Below are 26,379 nucleotides of genomic sequence, written 5' to 3'. Positions count from 1 at the left end.
CATGCTTCAAGACTGCATCGCCTAGCGATGGAAATCCTGTCCCAGTTGCCATCAATTGCCACCTCCCTCTACACCAGACTGGCTCTCCAGCAGACATAGCCTTAAAATCAAATATTGTCTGACTTTCTGAGTGTCTTGTTTTTTTTGGTGGGGGGATTGTTTTCACAACAGTACTGTAGTTATTCAAACTTTTATGTATTGTAGCCTTGTAAATTGCTTTTCTTTTTTTCCCTCATCTGTCAACAGACTCAGCCTATATTTACAACATTTAATTTATTTCCTGATTCCAGCAATCGGCTTCGATCCAGCCCCTTCGTATCTGTGGTCACTGTGGTCTGGCGATCACACGTCTTGTCCTAAATTTCTAGGGTGAAATTTGGAAAGTGTGTCATTGTCAATTCTATATAGCGTATGTTCCTGAAAATAAAGATGTGTTGGAAAAATATTGCGATTGGAAAACAGTCTTTCTGATGCTGAAAAAATTTCATATATGTGTAGGCCTAAGTGCATTTTTTTTTTGCATGTCGCAGATGCCAAGGAAGTTAAACATCGTGTGTCCTCCTCCTCAATAGTCCAGGTCCTCCTCTGCCTGTTCGGATACCTGGTAACACTACAAAAAGACACCCCAGCAGCCCAATGGCTTTGTCCAGCATGTGGATATTCCCCAGTCCACCCCGGTGCCTTTTCAAAGTGCAGGTGCAGCATCTGGATCCAGATCTTCTGCAGCTAAACTTTGCTCCTTGAGTGAGGACAGTGTGCCTAGAACCCCTCTGATCAGGTTGCCTCCCATTGACAGCAACTGCAGCGAGTGTTACACACCTGGGCCTGGTTTAGCCAACTATTATAAAACTATTATACAATCAAGATATTATTTGATCATGATTGATTGTCTTTAATCCTTCATCATGCTTCCCTTTCTCTGATGTTCCATAATGCACATTTTAAAACCACTGCTTTGACAGAACGGAGTTCAGGATATTCCCAGGAAGAAGAACTGGATTTTTAAATACTGGGCTCCTGTTTCCTCTGTGGCTCAAGTCTTGATGTGAATTTGGCACATCTCGGAAAGGGACACATGCATTTTTGCAAAACATTCAGAAATCATTCACAGGCTTGCAGTCTGCCATTGGTATCAAATATCTAATTGCCTGCCACTAAAATCCCTTGCTTATTTTTTTCCACTAAGGGTTGCTTTCTGATTGTAATTAATTGCGCTTCCTCTGGGCAGCATAATATCAAATATTCACATAATTCTATTCGGGCAAGTTTCTTCTATTGTCACAGCTTCCAAGAGGCAAGCTAAATTATTGTGACTTCTGAAAAGCAACCCTAAGCAGTTTCTTAGGAAATGTCCCCAATCCTTGCATAATTTAGAGGTTTGCAAGAAAAGGACAAATTAAAAAAACCAGCTGGCCTTGGAGTGGTAAGAAACTATTGCGTCAACTGCTTAATAATTTTTAAAGGACAAGCTCACCTTCTTGGGTTAGCAACTAATGAAAAGTGCATACTTTTGTTGAGTGTGTGAAGTTGGAAAGATTAGCCTGCTAAACAGGTCCCAAAATTGTTTTTACATTTTAAAGAACAGGTACGAGCTATTTTCACATAATACTAGAACGCATACAGGAATCACATTTTGTGCAACCTGATGGCTTCAATGATCTCTTGAATAAGGCACAATTCACTGGACACCCATGCAAGCTAAGCCACAAAGCAGGGATTACAATTCACTGTGGCAAAATTCAGGCACACACTAAGCCAGAATCAAACCCCATATGTACATACATGCCCATTACAGTTGGGGATCACCTGGGCAGGGTCCAGACTTAGGAAGCCAAAGAAGTTAAAGGCTTGAGGTTGGAAAAAAGAAGCATAGCTGGTTGACACAAACATCTCTCTCTACCGTTTTCTCCTTGCAAACCACTCGTTTCTACCACATCCGTATAAACTTTATATATAGCCTTTCGTTTTATAAGCATCTTGCCTCTCTTTTTCATAACCTTGTTAACTCCACCCAACCCCAACCTCCTCAGTCTTCCATTCTTCTCAGCCCATTCACTTGTTTTGCAATGTGATCCTCATCCATTCTTTCTGTAGAGCCAATCCCCCTCTGTAGTGGTCATTCTCTTTTGCACTGTCTGCCTTCATTCAGCACCCATTCATCCCCCATCCATGTTTTTGTTTTGACTGATTATGTGCCATCAAGTCATTTTCAACTCCTAGTGACCACAGAGATGGACCTTCTCCATGACGATCTGTACCTAACGTGGTCCTTCAGGTCTTCCAATGAGCCCCCATTGCCACTGTAACTGAGTCCCTCCACCTTGCTGCTGGTCATCCTCTTCTCTTTCTTTCCACCTTTTCCAGGAGTATGGACTTCTCTAGAAATTGTATGACTTGCCCAGCTAGAAACAGATGGATGGATGGATGGATGGATGGATGGATGGATTGTGTGCCATGAAGTTGCCGTCGGGTCTTAGCGACCCCATAGAGAGGTTTTCTCCATAAGGTTCTGTCCCCAACCTGGTCCTTCAGGTCTTCCCATGATGCATCCATCGCTGTGGTAACTGAGTCCCCCCGCCTTGCTGCTAGTCGTCCTCTTCTCCTCTTCCTTCCACCTTTCCCAGCATTACAGCCTTTTCTAGAGTCTTTGCATAATGTATCCAAAATAGATAATTTGAGCCTGGTCATTTGTGACCTCTGGTTGACTGTTTGATGATCCATTGGTTTGTTTTCTTGGCTGTCCACTGTATTCTCAGGAGTCTTCTCCAACACCAGCTTTCAAAAGCATCAATACTCTTCCTATCCTGCTTCTTCAAAGTCTTTTTGTTTTACCACACACATTTCTTAACATTTATTCTGCTACATTCAACTTACTTCCATCTTTCTCTTTGACATAACCAGCTCTTCCACCCATTAACAAAGTGGGCAGAAACCTGTAAACACATCAGTTTTTGCTTCTTTTGGCAAACATTCCTCACAGTAGAATACATACTTCCCATTGCTTTTCTAATGGCATTTGGGCATCTTAAAACTTTTCCATCCAGATTTCTAGTCCTTATGACTATTAGGATTTGGTTAAAAGCAGTTGTGTGCCTGCTGAAATGTCATGAGCCAGAGAAGCAGCTGGCCATGAATTCCAAGTAGTTGTGCCCACTTTACTCTCTTTATGGCTTTTCTGGCCTTCCCCGTGACTGTCAAACTGAAAGGAAAAATCCTACAGTGTACATTCTGCAAAAGAAAGGGGGGGAAAAGGAAGACGCAGGCTTCTTTTCCAGTGACGTTTGAATTACTTGCTCACCAGATTCTTTTTTTCCACATTTCTCTAAGCATGGGGTACTCAACCCTGAACTACAATCTTCCCCAAACTCCTTAAGAAGAACGAAACATATAAAATATATACACCTGTCAACTTTTACAGCACGTTATAGGAGGGAAAATGCATTCAGTGAAGTTTCAGTTGAATTGAATTCATTTCAAGCCCATGCAGTCCTTGTCTTGTGAAAAGTGACTTGCCATCCCTTTATCAATATCTTCTACTCAGTGCGGCAGTCATGGAAATTATGGCTCCCTTCCCAAACTGGACTATGGAACAGTTAGGCTATTATGCATGGCTAAAGAGCACTGTTTCTGCCCCTTCAACCAGGCACAGGGGTTCCTCAGGGTGGTCAATGAAGCCAATTCAGCGGCCTGCCTAGAACCACTGAAATGGAGCAGAGCTTATAGCACAGCTGAGAAGCTGGCAAAGAAAAAGAAAATTATCTTAAGATAGCTTCAGTGAGCATGCCAGAGAAACACAGGTTATGGATCTTACACATTCAGCCCTCCCAAGCATAAAGAATCACATGCTTAGACAGATTAGGTTAAGAAGTAAAAAGAAGCTTACTGACTTTATTCTTTGTTGCTTCTGCTACATCCATCTTGGTGGAAAAGATAAAGTTCCTTTGTTCTTCTTTCCTTTCTAAATACTTAGTTTGCCCTAAACTCTCAGCCCTACAGCTGCCAAGAGCTGTGTGGAAGAAAGGGGCTGAATTCTTCATCAAGGCCCGAGCACATGGCCCTGATGAAGGGAGCAGCATCCATGCTGCCTGCTTGATCGGTGGAAGAAGGGGAAAGAGAGAGAGAGAGGAAGTGGGAGCGACAACAAACAGCTTCCTCAGAGTTGCATTGTGGGGCAACTTAATTTACATGTTAAAGAGGCATGCTGGATTTGCCAAAACTTCCAACAGTCAAAAAAGTCAAGACTGGCAGTCGGGACCGTGCAATTGAAGCCTCACTTCTTTATGTGAGATGCTTGCAAGACAGGAGGGCTTCGGTGGTGTGATTCCTGCTGTCCTGCCCCCTGCCCTGCACGCATCCTGACCGGCCTTCAATTGAAGTTGGCGCAAGAACAGCCAGAAGAGAATTGCCCTTTGCGGGATTATTAAGGGAAAACAGCAAACTGGGTAGAGGTTTAATTTTTGCTTATTCTGAAGAATTGAGTCCTCCTTTTTTCTTCTGACTTACACTGAGCTAGCTTGATAGGACTGATTTATTTTGGTGGGCTTTTAAGATGTAGGGATTATATTCTCGTCTCTTTTCCACCCCATTTGTTTACCTCTCTTTTTAATTTCCCTTTATACAGGATTCTAGTTTGGTTGGCAAGACAATGCAATACTGCAAAACACAGAGTTCACATATCAAACATGGTTTGTTTGACTAACCATTGTGGATAATTGGGCACAAAGCATGCAAAATACCATGGACATTAATAGTGCCATATAAAAGATAATCCAGTCTTACTCGTCATATACTTCCAGTATGAAATCTAGGTGCATTGCTTGCATTGCTTTCAGAGAATTCAGTTTAGGATTGTTTCTAAAGGCAATGGATTGAAAAGTCCCATTTAAGTTCTACTTGTTCAGCAGATTCAAAGCTTAACAACATCTTAAACCTTATATAATCATTGCTGAGCAAGAGACCAGTGGAAGTCCAAAGTGTGTGAGCTGTGGGAATCAGAGGTATTTCAGAATCCCCTGGTAATTTTGCCAGCTGGCTTGGAATTCTGGGAAGGGTGGTCCAACACATGGAAAGCATGCCAGGTTGAGAAGGTAATTTCAACTGCCCACAGAAAACTTCATTCCTGCATTCTCTAGATGTAGCTGTCCAAGGTACTGCAGTCAAAAGGTACCTGGAAAGAGATCGAATTTATCTGGATGGAAGACTGCCAAGGAATAGCCAGGCTCCAGGCCATGGCAAACCACTTCCATATTGCTGCCAAGTAAATGGCATTGTTGTAACCATGTAACTGACTCAAGGATGACCTACTTTAAAAAAAACATTTGCCACATTTGATGTAGTAGAGACAGAGAATTGAGTTGACACTACTCCGTCATGTTATTGACTGGTTTTCTCTTAATGTGTTGTGTCAATCCAGCCAACTGTGGTTTATTCAATACTTCATAGCCATAGTTTAGCACTGGTGTATTACTGAAAAATCTGAAGTATGTTTGTTTTACCAGCTGTCATTAAATTTGCTTACGAAAAAACAATTTGCATTTCAAATCTCTTTCAGAGGAGGAACTCTTACTTCTTCTCATAGATCAGGAGTGCAAGTGTGGCCAACATCTCTTTTGCAGCCCTCTGAGTTGTCAATACTGGGTGGGTTCAAAATGTTACGGTTTGTTTGCTTTTTCTCAGCAGTTTTGGGACGATAAAACTTCAGGCAATAAAGCAACTGGTTGGATCTAATGCTGAGTCTTGTGTATTTGCAAAATTACCACCGCAATCCAGTTACAAAGTCGCATCTATGTCACCTTTTATTTATACTGAACAGCTTTTAAAAATACAGAATAAAATAGCTTTTATCTACTATTATTCACAACATCTGGTCCAAATATTACATATTTTTAAATATTTAAACGTTTAATAAAGCAATTGTTAAGAAAAATGAAACAGAACAAAATCCATAAAAATCTCAATAAAAGAACTACACATCTCAAAGAAAAAACCCAACTTGGTATGTAACATGAGATTGTGTAGCTAAGGTCATTCACAGAAAACTCATGAAAAGAGAGATTCATTCCCACTGTCTAAAAAACAGTTAAGAGTTTGTTACAGCAAAAATTGTTATGAACAGAAGGGGAAAAGGGGGGGGGGATGCACTCTAGTTTGAATCAGCAGCAAGATAGTTTACTTGAATAGATGCTGGACAATACACAAGGTAATTAATTTTCTGCTATCAAATATGTATGAATGACTAATCACAGCCACAATGAAATCAGAACAGGAGTGCTCTGGATATTTCTGGAGATGAATTCTCAATACTCAGAAGCAGCCCAGCATGGTAACGGCAGAGACCAACGGGCAGAAGCGAAATACTGGCTAGCATGTGGCCTCCTCACAGAGCAAAGGACAAAGGAACGGTACTGCAGAAGGCAAACCCCCAAAGCGTTTGCTAACCTCTGTCCAGGCCAGTTAAGAAACTTCTCAAGGAGGTTCTCTAGATATGCAACAAGCACCATGCAAAACAAAAACAAAGCCCCTGTTTTCTACAGAGAATTACACCTAACACCACCTTCTGGTGGTTTTAAGAATTATTTTGTTCAAGAAGGCCACTGGAAAAAAAAAATTTTTTTTTTTTTTAAAAAGCTCCTTTTGTGCCGGTCTGTCACACACACCAAGATGAACTGTATCGCTCTGGGATGCAGGCATACATTGAATGGCAAGCGATGGCTATCTGCTTTACAGCTAAAAGGTGGGGGAGCCCAACTACTTCAGGCTTCAGGTTTTGGTGGCCTGGGGGTGGAATGCCAAGGGTTTCACCTCCAAAATGGATTGGGGCCCAAGTATAAACAATCCTACTGAATTAGTTTAAATGACAGCCACTACTGAGCTTAAAGGGGTCCCTCTTGCTTTGTTTTAATGATTTTCTCCCCTGCACTTTTTGGAAGGGCTCTGGGGCCCTTGGGCAAACACTGCTCAATACAATGGTCCCAGAAGTTCTTGAGCTTGACTGAGCTTCCAGAGAACCAGCACTAGGGTGTGGGGAAAGCGGTCTTTGAAGACAAGGAAGGTCTCCTGGGAAGAGGCTCTTGAGAGACAGGAGTTACTTGGGAGAAACCAAAGAGGTCGTGAAATCCTTACGGCTTTTTGAACATCTGTTCAGGGATGAACTAAATCTGCGTGCAGGTGCACACAGCCTAACTAGCATTCCCAGGATTGCTGCTTCAAGGGAGTTTTTTTTTTTAAAGCAAGGAAGATGGGCTCAGTTTCTACCAGTGCTCTAAGCCAGTGTTTCTCCACCTCAGTGTGGACTTCACCTCCCAGGATTCCCCAGCCAGCCATGCTGGGCATCAAAGTCCAGACATCGTAAAGCTGCTGAGGTTGAGAAACCCTGCCCCAAACTACCAGTTTATGAACAGGATACTCTGGCCTGTTCCCATTTCTGTCTCACAGGAATGCAACCTACAGCTGACATGTGAGGATTGGTCCGAAAGCAAGGAGAGCTCAGAAACAACAGAAAAGGCCACAGTCTTAAGAGCTGGAGGTCGCCCAACATTTAAGCTGTAACATGGAAAAAGCCCGACATTTATACCAGCATTTCATAGATGACAGAAGCTGAAGCGTGGTTTGTGCCACCAGCAAGAAGTTGATGTGTTTTGGTCTGACTGCTTAATCTTTGCACCTGGTTAACATTTTTTGTTAATCAACAGAGTTGGCACAAGATATCTGGATGTTTGAGGTGGAAAATCTGAAAAATAATATACACGTGCACCCATATTAATTAAGATGGGGTCCAATCCACTGGGACGTTCTCGCACACAAGCCACACTGAATCAATGGGAGCTGAGCCAAAATCATGGCAACTCTCATGCCCTTCAAATGAGGCCTGCGTATAAGGAGGGTTATGACTGTTCCTGCTTGGCCAGGAGCTCCAGATCTCTACCCTAAATGGGAGTCAAGATCAAAATCACTACCTGAGATGCTCACCCAGCTCGCCTTGTGTCTGGACCAGCTCCGTATTCCAAAGCATTTGTTACAAGTACTGAACTACATGGCCAGTACCAAGTTCTCAGGAGGGAATGACCAGGGAGTCATCTTATCTGTATTTAAGGATACTGTATAAACATGGGTAAATAAAGTATACACAATTGCTAGCAATTTGTCAATGAAATAAATTTATCACATGACACTGTCATGACAATCATATCACTCCCACCCAGGAAGTCTGATATTTATTCTCCTAGGTAGAAATGTCACTTGTGGGGTGTTGGTTTTGTTTTTCCTTTTTAGGTTTATGGAAATAAAATACTGCAATGTTCATGTACAAAGTTGTCACATTGAAAGTCAGTATTAAACGGCGTAAAACAAACTGTGTAAATTTAAAAACTTTTTTCCCTGATACACCTTATTCTGATTAATATATTTTGTTATTCATGGATAAAATTAACAATTAAATATAAATTCAAGAGGCATCATTTTATAAAACACATTCAAACATCTTTGTCAAAATACTTAATTTAACAAAAAAAAAAGTCATGACACTGTATTTAAAAAACAAAAACTTTCAGATGATTTTGTTCTGAATGTTTGTTTTTACATCCTCAACATGACAGAGCAGTGTTCCTGTCATTAGTATTTCTTTTAGTTTAAATGAAATGTTTCCCTTCCATTACATATTCTCTGTAGACAACATTCTCTCCCTCAGATGGCTGAAAGCCAGATGGCTCTGCACAGAGACACAACTCAAAGTGTCTTGCTTTTACTTTTTTTCAGCTAAAACACATAGAGGCATCCTGCACCCCACCCCACCCCACCCCCTAATTCCAAAGGAATATCCATTGATTTCAGGCTTTCTCCTAAGTAAACGGATTTAGGGATTCCTACTCTTGACTCTTACGTTCACCTCAGGACACAGGATTTAAAGCCCATCAATAAGCAGCTCAGATTCATGCAGCACTTTACAAACAAACAAAAAGATGCACAAAAATAGTCCCTTCCCTGGCTAGGACATCTGCTGCCGCCTCATCATTCATTCCACGGAACAGGGACCACTTCCGCTTGGCAAACTTCAGCTATCAACTCTCCCAAAAGGAGGTTAAATTTTAAAAACTAAGCCACGTCTCTGAGGATTGACATCCACTTTCCTTCTGTTCCTGAAGCTGCAGGAGTGCTGAGCCTTCTGGGAGCGTAGGCCTAGGTGCCTCCAATACTGCCACAGAGCCCTCCCAAATCTTATGCAGGAGGCTACAGCAGCGTGCCCAGTGCCCTTCCCTGGCCACTGTTGTGGGATAAACAGCGTGCCTTCTTACATTAAAACCAGTTGTTCAAAGTGGCCTGGGTTCCCTCACGAATTTTGTGACTGGATCGTTTAGCGAATCAGATTGTCCCTGTAAATGCTGCGCACCCCAAGCTTCTCCTGCAGCCTGCAGTCCTGCTGGTGAAGCTACCACTACTGAACTAGCTAAGATTAATATACCGTTTCTAGGCCGCCGGCACTGCATTCTAGACGAGGGAGTCTCAGAAAACAAGAACTTGGTGCCTTTAACAACAGGAGTGAATCTGATGGAGCTGCTCCTTCCTTGCTTCTGTGTAACGTACAAACAGGCTCTTAAGATCATCATTTCATTTGAAGTGGGATTCCAACGCCAACAGCTGAAACTACGGGTTGCGTTGTGCCATGGCTGTTATTTGGATACTGCAGTGCTCAAAATGCACGTCTCGCCAGCAGCGGGCAGGGGAGCTGCACTGTTTGCTCTACACCCTTACTCTTGGGTAAGCCTGTTGAAACAAAGGCGCAAGGGTGGAAGAGAGGACTGCTTCACATTCAGGGGTATTTGGGTTTTGCCTTAGCAAAGCTTCAAAGGAGAAGACAAAAAAAAAAAAAAAAAAAGGACCAGGACCAAATCAGAATATATTACATTCTGCCAACATCACGGCCACACGACGTTTTGCTTGTGTGTGTGCGCAAAATGAATGGGCTTTGGCATTCTCAAGGGTTGCAGCTACCACCGGCACACGGCAGCCGTGCTTTCCACCTTTCCTTCTTTGGTTGCACCTAAATGTACGGGAGGAACGAAACCCGCCGAGTTTCTGCTAGGCTTTCAAGAGCTGTCGCTACACTCAGTGGCACCGACTGCCGCCTAAACACGCCCGTGACGGCAGCCATGCAGTGCGACCCTACGCAGCTGTTCTTGGAAGGGGGTCCAGAGGAATCCAAGGGGCTCCCTGCAGAGAAGGCCGCAGGCTTTAGCGTCGTACCTTCCTCCAAGCCGAGGGAGGTCGTCTTCAAGGAGCGGAGCGTGAGTTCTGATCCCATCTTTTCCATACTTGAGAGAGAGAGGCCCTTCTGCTTTCTGGCTGGCCTGATGCCAAGGAAGCAAACTACTGAAAGCCAAGCAAGTATCGGAGAAAAGGAACGCTCTTGATGGGAAACCACTACAGAAATGGTCGGAAATGGCAACCGCCCACTGCCCTGTTTCTGTTCGGCACCATTCGGTATGTTCTGATTCATTCAAGCTCCTCCTGTCCTTCTGAGGCCTCCTGAGCCACCTCTCTGGTGGCCCTTCTTAGCAGCCAACCAACCATCTGCAATATTTGCTTTAAACACAGTGGCATACAACATGTGAGCAGCAGTTCAGAGCATACTGACCTTAAAAAACTTGGAACACTAATACCTCTCCAACAAATCTTTCCACATCTTTTCTTTTTCTTAAAAAAGAAAAAAAAAACTAAATCTGGGGGCTACCTTTGGGGAAAAAAGAGCAAGAAAAGCTAAACTCACCTGTATCTACAAACTAAACTGTCATAGTGAGAACATTAAACAGGGATAAATTCTTACAGTGGTGCCAACAGCTGCACAATATCAGAGCAAAGATCGGTTCAGGAAAAAAATACATGAAGAGACCGAATGGGGCCCAGAGAGGCACCCCAACACCCGTTAAACTATTTGGCAGACAGCAATGCCATGCATAGCATCTCTCCCATCCTGAAAACAGACCCTGGGCTCCATTTGGAAAAAGAAAGTGGGAAAAGGCAGAATTAACTGCTGGTTACTCTGGGGACTGGCAAAATGTCTGAAAATAGAAAGGCCTGGAGACAAAGTGACTGTTACAATTTGTGTGCTTAATAATTATTATTAGTGTATAGAACTGACTTGTACCATAGGCAATGGATCTTAGTAAAGCCGTGAAGCATTTCGGCAGCAAGGCCAAAAAGGTGTTCCAGAGCTTTTAGTTGGGAATGCTTACTCCCTGTCCACCCTCTGCAGCTGCCATGCCACCCCAGGAAAAAAAGACAGTCGCTTTACAACCAGGGCCTCACAGGTGCACTCTGCAACCCAAAGCACCATTTTGGAATCGAATCTGATGTGCTGCACCACCTTCCTGCTTGGGCATTCTGTCCGTTTAAGGATAGACGATTGACGACAGCCCTCTGTGAATGCCCACACCACTCTGCTCCTTCTCTACCCCAGCGGTAACAGGAACAGGAAGCTTCCTGACCTCCTTAACGTATTCAGGGCAAGAGTTAATGCAAAGCCTCCATTATCCACTGCAGCCAGTACTGGAAAATGTTGAAAGCACTGCTTAGTTCAAGAATGGGAAGAGGAGGCAGAGAAAACAAATAATTCCAACTTCCAAACTTAAAAAACAAACAAAAAAAAACCCTGGTCTGAGATCACACAACAAGATTTCAGTCATTCTGATTCTGAATTTTCATGGTGCAGTGAAGTTGGAGGTCGAAAAAGGAGTGAAGTGTCCCTCTCCCATTCTGATTCAAGGTGAGCCATCACCCCCTCTGTCTTCTGATGCCTGCACTGTCCCAGGGGCATCACTGCATTCAAACGCCTTCCAGCTGGTCATGGGAGCAAACTCTGCCCCACCGCCCCCCTTGGAAAAACTGTCCACCCAGATTGAACACAACAGCCTCTGCTACAATAATTTGCCAGAATAGTACAAATTACTTATGCAGGGTTTGGGTTAAGGTTACGCAGACTTACAAAACAAATGGAATGTACAACCTGTAAACAGGATAAATTCAGCCTGCCCGAGTGCTGCTACATACATGCTATTTACCAATCTTATCGGAATTGTTTTTAAAGGAAAGCGTTTCGCCAAAAATAAAGAGTATCTAATCCCCAAAGTTTTTTTTAAATGTCCACACGAATACCATGTAACTGTAGAGAGACATTATAGATTGCTATCACCGTCTACAAAAGGGAAAGCTATTTTTATCACCTGCCTCAGCTCTAGTTCCAGAATTTAAAATGCAAATATACAAAATAAAATAAAATTAAAATTAAATAAAATTAAAATACAATACAATACAATAAAATACAATAAAATAGCAGGAAACTGCACAAGGGTCTGTCACTACAGCTAGAAGACAGAGGTTTCAGCAAGGGCTATACAGTGGCCTCTGAGTCGTCCTCTGAAGTCCCGCAGTTACTACTTTTTCTGAAGCCTTTCCATGTGTAACCAAGGAAGGTGGGGCTGATGGGCAGGAAACTGAAGCACCTGTACTTCTTGACAATTTCCATGCCAAAAGGTAAGTCGTAGCTCTCGAGGCCTTCAAGGGATTTACCGCCCTTGCCCGTTCCCTTCTTCCATTTCCGGATTCCTCTTTCCTCTGGGTTTCCTAGATTTTAAAAAGAAAGGGCAGAACAACAACATCTAGATGCGAACAAGAAAGACACAAGCTCCTTTCAGGGTTTCTGCCATGTGTAGCTGAAATGTGGGGGGAGAGATGAGGGATTGGAGCTGCTGGTCCCGATTCCCACACTGATGCGCTGGCAGGGATGATGGAAAAGGACTCTCCACCCAGGAGGGGTACCTGACTTTTGATGCTACAGGCCCATCTACATCCCCCACCCCCACCAAAGGGTATGCACAGGGAACACGTGGAAGCAGCCCTTCTCTCTGTACACAGGAAGCAGCCCCCCACCATGCCAACTGGCAGTTTGATTCCTATAAAATAGGGCCCCCAGCAACAGCAACAGCATGGCAGGGTGTGTGTGTCAGACAGGGAAAACATTGCACACCCGCTCTGGCATGACACTGCTTTTGTCATTCTGATGAAAGCCGCAAGATCCTGTGGAATTCATTTTTATTTATGCAATTTCTAGGGCTGCCCATCTCACCACGACGACTCTGGGCAGCTAACAGCAGTTAGAAGCAAAAGCAACGACAAAGTGAAATAAATAACCAGCGGCCAAGATAAAAAACAGTCAGTCCCCCATTACAATAGCCACCTCACGGCTCTAACTGCCAATCCGACGCCCGTGCCTAGGGACGTGGCTGCAGAACTGGGGCCAAGCGGGTGGGGGGTGGGGGTGGGGGGGTGTTCTGCAGGCAAGTGCTGCAACACAAAAGGCTCTCCTCCTGGGTCCCACCAGATGGCACTTCTTAATTGGCAGGAGCCGTAACGTGCCTCTTCTGACAAACAGACCCAACCAGGAAGAGGCGGTTCTGCAACGAGGCTGGCCACAAGCCACGGGGGGCTTCATGGGGGACTCCTGGCACCTTGAATTGTGCCCTGAAGCCTGCTGGTGGCCAGCGCAGCTCGCGGAGCAGAGGGGCAACATATGCACACAGAGGGGTGCTTATGCTTATACTGCCCACGCTGCTGCATTTTCAACCACCTGCAGCTTCCAGATGCTCTTCAAGGGCAGTCCCACATAGAGGGCATTGCAGTAGTCCACTTGGGAGGTGACTAAGGCACGAGTGACCACAAGCAGTGCCTGCCGGTCCAGGAAGGGGCACAACTGGCACACAACACGAAGCCATGCAAAAGCTTTCCTAGCCATGGTTGTCCCTTGTTCCTTGAACAGGAGGACTCCAAAATTGCCTACTGCCATTCAGAACTAATCTAAGGAGCACCATCTACCAGAACGTTCCCTCACACAAGAGCTGCTTTTTTGAGAAATGGGAACTGCCTCAGCTGAACAACGTCCCTTCGTTTCTTTCAACAAATCAGAAGAGCATCCTGGCAGACCGGGCCCCCTGTGAATGAGTGCTGGTGGGGGGATGCTCCCTCTCGAGCTCTGGGGTGTCTTCAGGAGGAAGGGGAGGCAGGGCAGAGAGAAGAGAGTGAGTTGGATGACTAACCTGGAATTGTGTTATCTAAAATAAACGCCACACAGCCACCAACAAACATAGCAGTAGTCAGCAAGACATTGAGGACCTGATCAATGCTGTCGATCCCTGCAAGTACAGAAGACAGAAAATGGGTTCTGTCAGAATCTGAACCGGTGCAGCATACACAGAAAGGCCAGTCAGGGCATCTTTGAGACAGTACCAAGACCTGGAATTACCAACCTCAGAGAAACACCTGCCCATGCTGGGACTCCAGTCCCCACCCACCCAGGCCCAGCTGCACGGTGTGGTTGAGCCCCTGCTCAGCCGCTCTCTATTGAAAAGTCCAGGCCGGAGTCCCCAGGGTACCCAGTAGCAGCCATTGTCCCCACCAGGCAACTGTGAAGCACCTGTTACCTAATTGCCCACACCCCTGCAAGGGAAGACAGTGGTATCTCCATTCATTTACACTGGGGAAGGGGAGATCTCAGAGGAAAAGAAGCTAGAGGAAGTCTGAAATCTCACTCTACACTAAGGAATCTTAAAGCTATAGGATATTTGGGGGGGGGGGTAGAAGAGGGGAGAGGTCTCCTTATCCAGGTGCTTAGTACTAGAGGGGTGGAATCCTGCTGAAGCTTGGTTAGAAGAATGAAGGTGACTCCCCGAGGGACCCCTTACCCCAGGGGCCCTTGGGGAAGGATGGGCTTCAGCCCACCTGTGGTGCTCAAAGTCCACTAACCAGCCGGCCAAAGAGTCAGTCAACATGAACTGGAAGTGGGGGAGAATTTCTCCTTTGCTAAAAATATATTGGAGGATGGACAGAAACCCCCCAGCCCCCAGCATTCTACTATTTCTGGGCAAGTCAGACTAGTTCCTGCTAATAATAAAAAGGTGGAAGCCCTCTTTTCTTTAAGGCCCCTGGAGTTCTAGGAAACCTATAAAGCAGGAAGCAGGTTTCTACCCACCCCCCAGCATCCTTCTACAGGGCTTATATAGTTATTATTCAAGACAATGGAGCTAAATCCCCAGTCAACTAAACACCCGCCTACTGGAAACGCTCCATCTCTCTGCCCTGTGTTTGGCCTGTCCTTCTCTTATTGATCCCAATTTTCACTGCATCTCCTCACTGTCTCTGGTTTTGTCCCTTTCTTGGGGTGTGCCTGTTCCTTTCCCTCTTTCCCTTCTGCCTCTTTTCATATCTGTGTCTTTTCTCTCTGTGCTTGAAAGAGAGAGGGTGGGGGGGAAAAAACACCAAGAGAGATGGGGAGTTGCCTCTGTGGCCTCCTAAACTCAGCTTCTCAATCCCTGCAAGGATCCCTGCCCTACATGGGCAACCAGATTGGTCAGGTAATTATTTATTTGATCAACAGTGACTTTTAAGCAGATGGCTAATTAACTTTCTAATTAATTAGAAAAGTGCCTCTGTGAGGAGTTTGAAGAAAGAAGGCAATTTCTTATAGCCCAAACCAATAGGCTGTATATCACATGCCTCAAGCGTCTGCAGGATGACAATTTGAGAATCAGGTTCCCTGCAGGTCAAAGAGGATGAAAAACAGAAAGTGTTAAAGCCCAGAAGACAGCCCATGTTTAAAACCTATTTTGGATTAAGCGTGGTGCATGGGGAGGGAATTAGGGCTGATAAACTGGACTGCAGCTAAGCCAACTGGGTAGCGTCCAGATCTGCAGTGCTCCAAAATCCTCAGCTACACCCAGTTTGGGAAGCTGCTTTAAGTACTGATCCAGACAGCCTTAATCTGCATTTAAAAAGTTAATTAACTAACCATCCCAGCCCCCTGGGGAACAGCTGCAGTCCAGAGCAGTGTTTCTCAACCGTGGCAGCTTGAAGATGCATGGACTTCAACTCCCAGAATTCCCCAGCCAGCACCTTCGAGCTACCAAGATTGAGAAACACTGCTCTAGAGTGATGGCGTGCAGGCTGAAATATTGGATCTATTTCCACATGCCTTGTGTGAATACACATTTCAGAATACTACTACTATTTCTTATTCTTATTTGAAAGATAATTTGAGCATGCATGTGTAGCTAAGAAAATATATACACACGTACCTGTAAAAAGTGGGTTTTGCCGAAGATAACTTGGAAGCACCAGTCCAAAGAAGATAGAAAATCCAAGAACAAAAAGGTTCCGGGAAGAATTCAGATCTATGAATTGCAGGTTTGAAAGTCCAACTGCAGTGATCATCCCTAAATGAGAAAAAGGCAAATGTTCAAACTATTCATATAGCATGGCAGTCTGCAAATTAGTTTAAAGTATGGCCTTGAAAAATTGTCTAGTTGCCTGGAAAATGGCAATCATAATATGACCTACTTTGTATATCAGCAACATGATGTATGGGCCAAAGACTGGGATTTGTTTGTTTATTTATTTATTTAATTTTCTGTCCCGCCTTTATTATTTTTATAAGTAACTCAAGGCAGTGAACATGCCTAAAACATCTTCCACCAACCACCCTGTGAGATGAGTTGGGCTGAGAGAGAGGGACTGGCCCAAGGTCAGACCTTGACACAGCATTATTAAAAAAAAAACCAAAAGTACTTTTATTATGTTTGTCATTACACATTAAAAAAAAAAAAAAAGCACTCTAGGGATCATTTTTCAGGACTCAGAGCTCTGCTTAAAGAAAATGTAGCTTCAACCCACATTTCACATAAACGGCGTCCTAGGCTTTGAAAGACCCTTGCTAATAGTCCAGACAAGCCTTTATTTTAATTGAGAATGTGCTCATACGGACAGTGAACTCTGCTAGCCTGGGCTGATTCTAAACCGCTGTTTCTCAACCTTGGCAACTTTACAATGCGTAGATTTCAGCTGCCTGCTGGCCGGGGGATTATGACACATCTGGCAGTTGCCAAGTGTAAGAAACCCTGCTCCACCCAGAGCACTGGGTTTCCCTGATGACCCTTCCCAGAGCCACCTCCATTACCCAGACATGACAATCGTTACTGAACTTGTGGACATACATCTGCCAAAGCAGATGGAACACTGGGGGAAAGTAACCACACATTATTAGAGCTCCTAATTTTAAGGGAAACTCCGAGCACAGAAAGTATATTTTAAGAAAGTCAAAGCTGGGAGAAGGAGAATCCCCTATTAAGAGAAGTTAAGGAGAAAAGGCGTTTAAGATGAGCCACAATTCCTTTAAAAAGGAGATACTAAAAGCACAATTCCAATTTGAGGGGGAGGGGGGAGCACAACAGAAAAGCCACTCACTGTGTCTGTATACAGGTAGTCCTCGCTTAATGACCACAATTGGGACTGGCATTTTGGTTGCTAAGCGAAGTGGTCATTAAGTGAATCCGACCCAATTTTACAATCTTCTGAAATTTAGTCACAGAAAATCTATTGTTTTAAGATAAAGATTCTCTCAAGTCAAGCTCAACTCCAGGTGACTACAGAGACACCACTCATGTTGTTGTCTTGGCAACAGCCTGGGAACGGTTTGCCACTGCGTTTTATTGGGAAGTTTTTTCCAACTTCGACAGCTCCAGGATCTCCTGGTAGTCTCCCATCCAAGTATTAATCAAGTCGGAACTGCTTAGCTTTTCAAGATCATCCAAGGTTGGCTAGTTCCTGCCATCTCAGCTGGTCCTATTTACTTTGCATGAGCTTAAATCTTCAGGACCAAATAAACAGCATCCTAGGCTTTGAAAAACCCTTGCTAATAGTCCAGACAAGCCTTTATTTCAACTGAGAATCCTGAGGAATCCATGAAGAGCCTGGCAACTGGAGGAGTACAAATATCGCTCTTGACTTCAAAAGGAGGAAAAACGAAGGTCCATGGAACTACAGACCCACCTGCCTCATGCTGATTCCTGGGATGATTCCACAGCATATCATGAAGAGTTCAAACTGGACCAGTTTGAAAACAACACAGTGATTATTAAAAGTTGCACAGATTTCTCAAGGGTGAATCTTGTCAGACCAGTCTCTTCTTCAAGACTGCGTAACTTTCTTAACAGATCATGGGAATACGGTGGATATAATAGGTTCTGGCTTCGGGAAAGAACCTGGCTTTCGGACTAGCAAGCTGCACATGGACCAGGTGTCCTGACTGCTGTTGGGTTGCGCCACAGGTGGCTTGAAACCTGCACTCAGAACCGGCTTATCAACAGTTGTTGGTCAAACCAGACTGAACTACCAGTTGGTGGAGGCAACGCTAGAAGAACTGACCCTTCGCAGCCTTTATCCACCCCACAGGCCACTAGGAGCAATGAGGGGTAGAGCTGGCGTACAAGGGAAACCCGCTGTTCCTCCCTCGGTTTCCTTCAGCCTGCTTCTTACAAGAAAACAAATTACTCGTTGCTTTCTTTTCTTTCTCCCACCACGAAGACAGAAGCTCGGAGACGCAGGTGTTCTATCAGCATCTGGTCTAGATCTGGCCTTAGCTACACCAGGGAAACAAAAAAATCAAACAGCCGATACAGGATAGGGAATACTGGGCATGCAAATCCGACCCGTGGAAAAGACCTTGGGGTAGCCGTTGACTCTTGACTGATTATGGGTTAGGAATGTATAGTGGCTGCAAAAAAGGCAACAGTGATATCAGGCTGCATCAAGCAAAATACAGTTTCCAAATTATGAGAAGTGACAATTCCACTTTCTTTCGGTTTCCTCAGACTTTATCCTGGTACTGTGCCCAACTCTGGGCACCAGCCTTAAGGATTCAAAGAAACTGGAGCAGGTTTAGAGAACAGCAAGAATGGTCTCTAAGGAAAAAAGACCGGAGGAGCTCAGAGTGTTTAGTCAAGAGAAGTCTGGGAGTGGCGGGCAGGACAACACCCTCCCAATACCATAAAGGACGTTGTACGGAAAAAGGTCAAGGCCTGTTCCCTGCCACTCCTAAGGTGCAGGATACAGAATAAGGTTGGCACCCAGTAGCAGTATTAACATGACAGGGTAGGAAAATTATTGATTGCACAAGGAGTAATTATATTAACTGTAATGAACTAGTTCCATGTAATTTTCATGACACTGACATGTAAACTTAATTGAACTATATTTTGCCCTGTCTCTGCTCAATTTTTTTACCTAATCCTATTTTTTGAAATACAGCTCAACCTGCCACTCAAAGGCCAAGGCAAAGCCTCCCACCCTAGGCCTTATTCACATAAAGGATGGACCTCTAGGGTTCAGACACAGGTGGGCAGGTGTATGTGAGGTATGGGAGACACACCTTTAGTTCTGGACAGATACAAGGTTAGAGACACAGCCCCACTTCCCTCATTTTTCTTGTTGGACTTCCTTCACTCATATCCAATCCAAAAAGTAGAATGTTTTAATCCCCTGCACCTTGGTCAGTGGGTAGATGCCCCAATGAGAGTGTCAGGAAGGCGTTTCCCCCATGCAAGGGAGACGAAGCGAATACCAGAACTGCTTCCAATCCCAACTGGCATAATAAAGGGAGAGATGAGATGACAGAGGCAGCGTTGTTGTTGTTGTTATTTATGTTTATAGGCTGCCACAGTCCCAGAGACAAATATACAGAGATAGTGATGTACTGGGACAGAGGTAGGGATGCATAGAGATTGAGATCCGTACAGATACATAGATATCACATGTAGATTTCTGTCTGTCTCTGTCTCTCTGTCTCTCTCTCTCACACACATAAACACAGAAAAGGCAATAATCACATACCAAAGAGAGTACAAAACAAAGCTCCAAGCACTGGATCAGGAAGAGAGGCAAACAGCGCACTGAACTTGCCAACTGTTCCAAGTAGCAACATGAAAGCAGCCCCATACTGAATAACTCGCCGACTTCCAACCTATACAACATTCATGTGGGAAGAATAAAAAACAACATTCTAACAGGGATGTGGTTGGCATCAAATTTACACTCCATTAGAGCCTGAAAATCTTGCACAGAAAATGATTTAAAAAAAAACACACAATAAAGTACACTGTGGTGGCCATGGGAGATGCTGGAGATTATAAGCAGATATACGCACTTCCTGGCCATATGTACTGTACGGATCACATCCTCCTGCAATGATGTGCCATATAATATGTAAAACATGGCAGGCTACTGGTTAATACTGAAACCTAAAGTTATTCTTAAATGCAATTCTTTCTTAAAGTGTGACTTACAGATTTTCAACTTGATTTTCTAACAGAAGCTCAAATAAAAATTTTACAATATGAGAACACTACTGGAACATCTAAACCTACAGGAAAACATAGAAAATATTTTGTTAAAGGTAATGTAAACTCCAATTAGTTTATACAAAAGTAAAGTTTGTTTTAAACTTTTGGGATCCTTATTTCAGAACAGGAACTAGCTGTATACATTTTTTCCACTATATATCTATGTTGGCGTAAAATATTTTGTTTTCTTTTAAAACACAAAGAAAAATGATTTAAAGTATGGTTACAGACTCAGCACCTTACCCGGTTGCGAAACAGACCTGTGCAGCAAAGTTGGTATTAGCATACATCTCGTCAATGTATACGCCTAGAGCCTCTTGGTATTTACTCATTCTTATGAATATATTAACGTGGCAAGTCAGGTGCTACTAGCAAATCTTTCTTTAGGGCTACAATCTGCTGCAGGTAAGAACCACAAATCGACCAGCTCTGTCATGACTTCAGCTTGCCAGGGAGGCGACTCCAGCACAGAACGTCAGTCACCGCATTGATTCAAAAATGGCTGAATCAACCCCACTCCCCCCCGGGTCTGATTCACAGTAAACCAAGTAAAAAGCACTCTATCGCTTTCTCTACAAATTCTCTTTTAGTGGCTGGGTTGGGCCAGGAAGAATGGCAGGAATGGAATGTAGGTTTGTTACACAAATACAGTGGTCAAGCCACAATGTAGTCTGCTCATTTGGGGCTATTCACATTCTTCATCTAGCATAAGACGACTCCGTACGTCCATCTGCCTACGCAGTGCAAATGTTTCTCTGAATATCCTCTCACGTAACATAAAATCAGGCCATGGAGACAGAAATCCGTACAAGCAACGCTTTTTCTTTTCACAAGCATTTTTCTCCTTTAAGGTTCAAAGAGATGCATCCGGGAGGTACCAAGGTCTGAACTTGGACTTCCAGAACCATTGGGGGGTGGGAGGGAATAGTTACAGGCTAACCGACACCTGACCCTAGTAGAACGAATCGTGAACGAACTGGACTTGGGGCTGTATGGACTGCAGTTGAAAGCAGAAACTCTCATCCCACCTGTACCCAGCCTGCTTCTCAACACTGTCTTTGTTTTTAATTTCTGTGAAATTAAGCCTTCCTTTGACCATGGTCATGGGACTGCAGGGTGAAAGGAAGTAGTCAGTGTCGGTGGTTTTTGACTTCCCCGCTCACAGGGGTCTGTTGTGCTCTGAAATATACAGGCACGTAAAGTCTATACGGAATTGGCGCAGATCCATGCTTCAAGACGCAAGTCCGGCACGTGGGACATAGTTTGGCTCAAGGGCCTTTTAGAATATTGCTGGCTCTTTTTTGTTTGATTTGTTGGAACGAGGGTTCCGACAATTGATTACTCCTTTACATTCCACTTAATAAAGGGTTCATTAATTACATTCCTTCATAATAACCATTTCATAACAGTTCATTAATTACATTCCTTCATAATAACCATTTATAAACTGCTTTTGGTAAAGCAGTTTATAAATCTCACTTGATTCCAGTTTATGCATGGAATGGATGAAGCCATTTATTTTTTTACTGAATCTTCCACAGGTTAAAGTTCAAAAGGAATCTAATCAGCAAGGAAGGATCTTAAAATATGCAAGCCACAGCCCTCTTCAAAGTATATACCGAGAAGAAAAATTCAGAGTCATTAACCATGCTTTCTCTAGCTCTGCTCTTGAGCAAGCATTTCTCAATCTCAGGAACCCTTAGGCAGAAAACACACATTGTGTACAGTAAGCTTTATGAGCTCATCCAACTGTAATTTATTCAGTGAACCATCATTAAGCAAACTAGGGCTTACCATGACATGTGAACAGTTTATATTCTCAAGAATACTGATAACCAGATGGAATTTGCTTGCTTAATTAATGTAACATACCTTTGTAATTCCCAAAACTCCAATATTAGGACTAGAAGAGGTGGATCCATTTCCAGTACCAAACACTCCATCTAATACACAGGAAAGGCCTTCTATGAAAATACCCCTGCGCCAAAAAGAAAAATATTGAGATTAAGAAATACAACATGTCTCAATTCAGAACAAATTAAACCCAAGTGAAAAGCATTACCATGTTCTATAATAAGAACTGGATACAATTATTAAAATAAAACTGTGATCAACTGGCCAAACAGAAATCCACGTGTACATTCATAATACAAGTAAGAGCACTGAGTATTATCGTTTTTTAATTGAAACCAGCAAACAAATTAAAATCTTGCTGACTATAGTATTTTAAAAGTTTGGGTTTTTCTAAAGAGAGTTCTTAGGGATGGGCAAAACATTCTGTGCCTGGAATCACCAGTTTAGGATGGAGGTGGTGGGGAACAGGCCAGGCCACCAGGGGTGATGGCACACAGCAGTAGCTTGCAGGAGTTAAGAAGAAGGAAAACTGTTGGGAATGTGCAAAACATGTAGGGTCATTTTATCATGCCTGGTGGACTTGTAAAAAAGCCAGAAAATTCTGGGTTCAAATACAGACAACGATACAAAGAATTTTAAAGACCAATATTCCACTGAAACCAGAGCTTTTCTCGCTGGGACTCACAGACAGCAACTAGGAAAGACTTACGAACGATTGTTTCTGTACATGGCAACTGCAGCGAGATTATTATATGCACAAAGATGGAAAGGCTCTGAAATACCCACAATGGAGGAACGGTTGGTGAAGAGGGCAGAAGTCGCAGAGGTGGCCAAATTGACTGGTTTAATTAGAGAAAAGACAATAACTAGGTTTGTTAGCAATCGGAAACCCTTTATGGACTTTTCGCTGCAAGCCGAAAGCAACGTACTTGTGATTTATGGGTTTGACAATTAGAAAGGGCAGATTATGGAAAGAAGGGAGCCACGATGTAATCTTAGAGAGAGAGAGAATAAAATATAAATGCATTTATAACTGCTGTAAAAAAGATCAGAAGTAATTTCTTCATATTTTGTCTTTTTTTCTTTTCTTTTTTTCTCTTTCTCTTCCTCGTCTTTTCTCACCACGTTTTCTTACTTTCCTTTTCCATTAAATGTTTTTATTATATAAGAAATGCCTTAATAAAAATTAATTAAAGAAGAAGAAAGATCGGAAAGACTGGAAAGATTGGGGAGGGGTGGGGTGGGTTGGCTGGCCGGCTGTACTGTGCTTGAATTCAAGCATGGTTGCAGCTAAGGGCAAGGAAGGCCCCAGAAGATTGGTGGACAAGCTGGGCGCACAGGCCGTGCGGAGGAGGGAGGAAGGGGTGGGGTGAGACACATCAGCCTTGTCCTGTTTGCCCCAAAAGATCTCGCCAGGTTTTGTCTCTGTTGACAGAATAGTCAAGATGGCCCAGGTTTAGGTCTGACTGACCCATAACTCCAGCCAGAATGGTTCAGCCAAACATTAGAGCCATGAGGTGCACATTTCCTGCATGACAGGAAGATTTCCATGTTGTACACCTCACCACTGGAAAAGCCTTCCCGCATGCACCATTCCAGATCACATGTTAGGAACTGCAGGCTTAAAAACTTCTGCCTGCTTGATCTGATCTGCCAGTTGACCTAAAGTAGGCACTATATCAAGCATCCAATTACAATGAAAGCAGAGCAATCAATAGCCTCAGACAAAATCTATTTGCATCACTGGAAGTCTGGGAACTAACTTGGCAGAGAGCCTGGCAAAGGTATTAACCTAAAAGTATTTATAACAAGTAACAAAAGACACAGAAGAGCTTTTAATTTATGGCAGCTGAGAAAAGCAGACTATCCTATCCTCTCTGTTACGTGACTGGGATTTCCTACGATCAGTTTCAGGCATGAACAGTTGAGGATGCTAAAGACTGCTTCACACAAGGTAATTCAACTTTCGTAGTTCATCAGGACTCGCAGATGAAGACAGAACAGCCTCCGGTGAAAAGGTGCCTGAAATAGTTCTAAAACGAAGGACTAGAAAAAATCTGCTGTGATATCTGAGCATCCACCTCACTGGCTGATGCTACCAATTTGAATGATCCATACACTCATGTCAATTTATTTTTAATCAGGAAAATAAGTTTGATCTTGGCACTTGAATAATATTGGAACCTTCAATGGAAATCAGCATCTAATTCTGCTTTGATTCCAGAACAGTATGAAAAAAAATAGAGACAGAATAAGTTGCCCCCCCCTGCCGCCGCCACCCAGGAGGCTCACCTGTTTATTGCATGGATGGGTGGTGGAGGAGCACAAGATAACCTTGCACAGGCGTAATAATCACCAATGGATTCAATAATACTAGCAACCACAGCACTGAGCATCCCAATCACACCAGCAGCTGAAATAGTTGGTAATCCCCACTGAACTGTAAATACAAAAACACTCAGTTTTCTACTGATGCAGGGTCAATCCAATGATGAGCTTCCAGGCTAACAGACTGTGGTCTAACTATCTTGCGTCCTGATGTTTTCCCAGCAACGGTGGCTGGCATCTTCAGAGGCAAAGTGATCTGCTCTGCAGCTCACAGGCAACTGAGCAGGAACTGATGGCACTCTTGTGCTTGTAATAGAGCTGATCTCTCATTGGACCATGTCACTGGAATTCTGGAAAGCCAGCTTCTGATTGGTTCTTTGTCCTGGTGAACTTGTAATTGGTCTGATTTGAGTAAGTTCCAAAGGAGCTATTGTTTGATTGGTCTGTCTTTATAATAGCCTACTTTAGATTCTAAATGGGGTTGATTAAGGGCTGTTTTATTTTGGTGTGATGCAAAGCTGGAAACCAGGCGTTGTTAATCTGCAGACTCCCTTCCTTCTTGTCAAATTGTTGGGATTTATTATAAATCTCAATAGCTTCTCTGTGTAATTGTGCATGATGATTTGACATGATTGCTAGTACTTGTGTGACTTTAAATTGAATCTTGTGCCCATTATGTAGCAGTGTGTGTTCAGCTATTGCTGATTTTTCAAGTTGTCCTAGCCAACAGCACCCTTTATGTTCCTTTAGTTGAGCATTAATACTCTGTGTTGTAGTTCCAATGGCTACCTGTCCACGGCTGCATGGTATGTGATAAACTCCTGATGATGAAAGTGGACTTCTGCAATCCGTAGGTGATTGAATCATTTCTTGGATTTTTCTTTTTGGTACAGGAAGAGAACCTGAAGGTTAACAAAGCTTGTTTTCCAGCTTTACGTCATGGCAAAATAAAACAGCCCTTAATTAACCAACCTCTTTTAAAGCCTACAGTGGGGTGTTTCAAAAACAGGCCAATCAAACATTAGCTCCTTTAGAACTTCTTCAAATCAGACCAATTACAAATTAACCTGGACAAATCAGAAAGCCAATCAGAAGCTGGCTTTTCAGAATTCCGTTGACATGGTCCAATGAGAAATTAGTTTTGTTACAAGCACAAGAACGCCATCAGTTCCTGCTCAGTTGCCTGTGAGCTGCAGAGCAGATCACTTTGCCTCTGAAGATGCCAGCCACCGTTGCTGGTGAAACGTCAGGATTACAGATAAGTAGACCACGGCTTATTAGCCTTTAAGTTCATCACCATATATAGAGTTTTCCTCCTTGTTTTAAAAGCAAAGTAACTTCCAAGATGAAAAATACTTTCCTACATGACAGGGCAGCTAATTTCTGTAATCCAGAGGCAAGGTAGGGACAATTATTCAGGAACACTGGGAATCAAAAGTGCTACAGAAAGGACTCTTTGTAGACAGTTAATCTCCACAATAAATTGGTGCCTTCTGCTTAGAAAGACTTGCCATGAACAAATGCATACATGTTTATCATATATGGGCACAAACAGTATAGTACAAATAGGGGTTAAGGTGCTGGACTGGCACCAGGGAGACCCTGATCCAAATCTTCACTCACACAGGGTGACTGTCCCAGTCAGAGAAAAGTATGGATGTAAATGAAACAAATATATAAATAATAATCTATATCTTGCCATTTGAATATTTTCTCCTCTCCTCATGAGCCAGAACTAGATAAATCAGTTCAGTTTGTTTGGAAAGTCTCAGTGTACAATTATACAAATACTTCAAAAACAAAAATTAAATTTACTATCAGATTTTAATACTCATGCAACAAATACAAAAATGAAGGTTTAGGGGTTTTTTTTTAGTTCTCAGGACATCAATGGCGACTTCAAATTAATCTACAGTCTACCACAATTAACAATATAGATGCCGGATTTCAAAGAGTTAGTCCATCCAAACCAGCATCTTCA

At 43.3% G+C, this 26,379-nt stretch overlaps 1 protein-coding gene across 2 annotated transcripts in view; it reads right to left on the bottom strand.

Moving 5' to 3' along the window:
* Positions 1–10,699: 10,699 nt before the first annotated feature.
* The window catches only part of SLC23A2 (solute carrier family 23 member 2), an 80,599-nt gene continuing 64,919 nt past the window's right edge, over positions 10,700–26,379 (bottom strand). For both annotated transcript variants that reach the window (XM_063311569.1, XM_063311568.1), the window contains exons 11-16: positions 24,363–24,510; positions 22,089–22,194; positions 19,708–19,837; positions 16,119–16,256; positions 14,085–14,180; positions 10,700–12,615 (exon numbers count right to left, since the gene is read on the bottom strand). In XM_063311569.1, the coding sequence (XP_063167639.1) occupies positions 12,383–12,615; positions 14,085–14,180; positions 16,119–16,256; positions 19,708–19,837; positions 22,089–22,194; positions 24,363–24,510 (851 nt within the window). In that variant the 3' untranslated portion in view covers positions 10,700–12,382. The remainder of the gene's footprint in view (positions 12,616–14,084; positions 14,181–16,118; positions 16,257–19,707; positions 19,838–22,088; positions 22,195–24,362; positions 24,511–26,379) is intronic.

The sequence above is a fragment of the Candoia aspera genome, chromosome 9, assembly GCF_035149785.1.
Source record: "Candoia aspera isolate rCanAsp1 chromosome 9, rCanAsp1.hap2, whole genome shotgun sequence".
Classification (NCBI taxonomy): domain Eukaryota; kingdom Metazoa; phylum Chordata; class Lepidosauria; order Squamata; family Boidae; genus Candoia; species Candoia aspera.
Note: the sequence above shows the minus strand (reverse complement) of the source record. Positions and strands in the feature narration are given on the sequence as shown.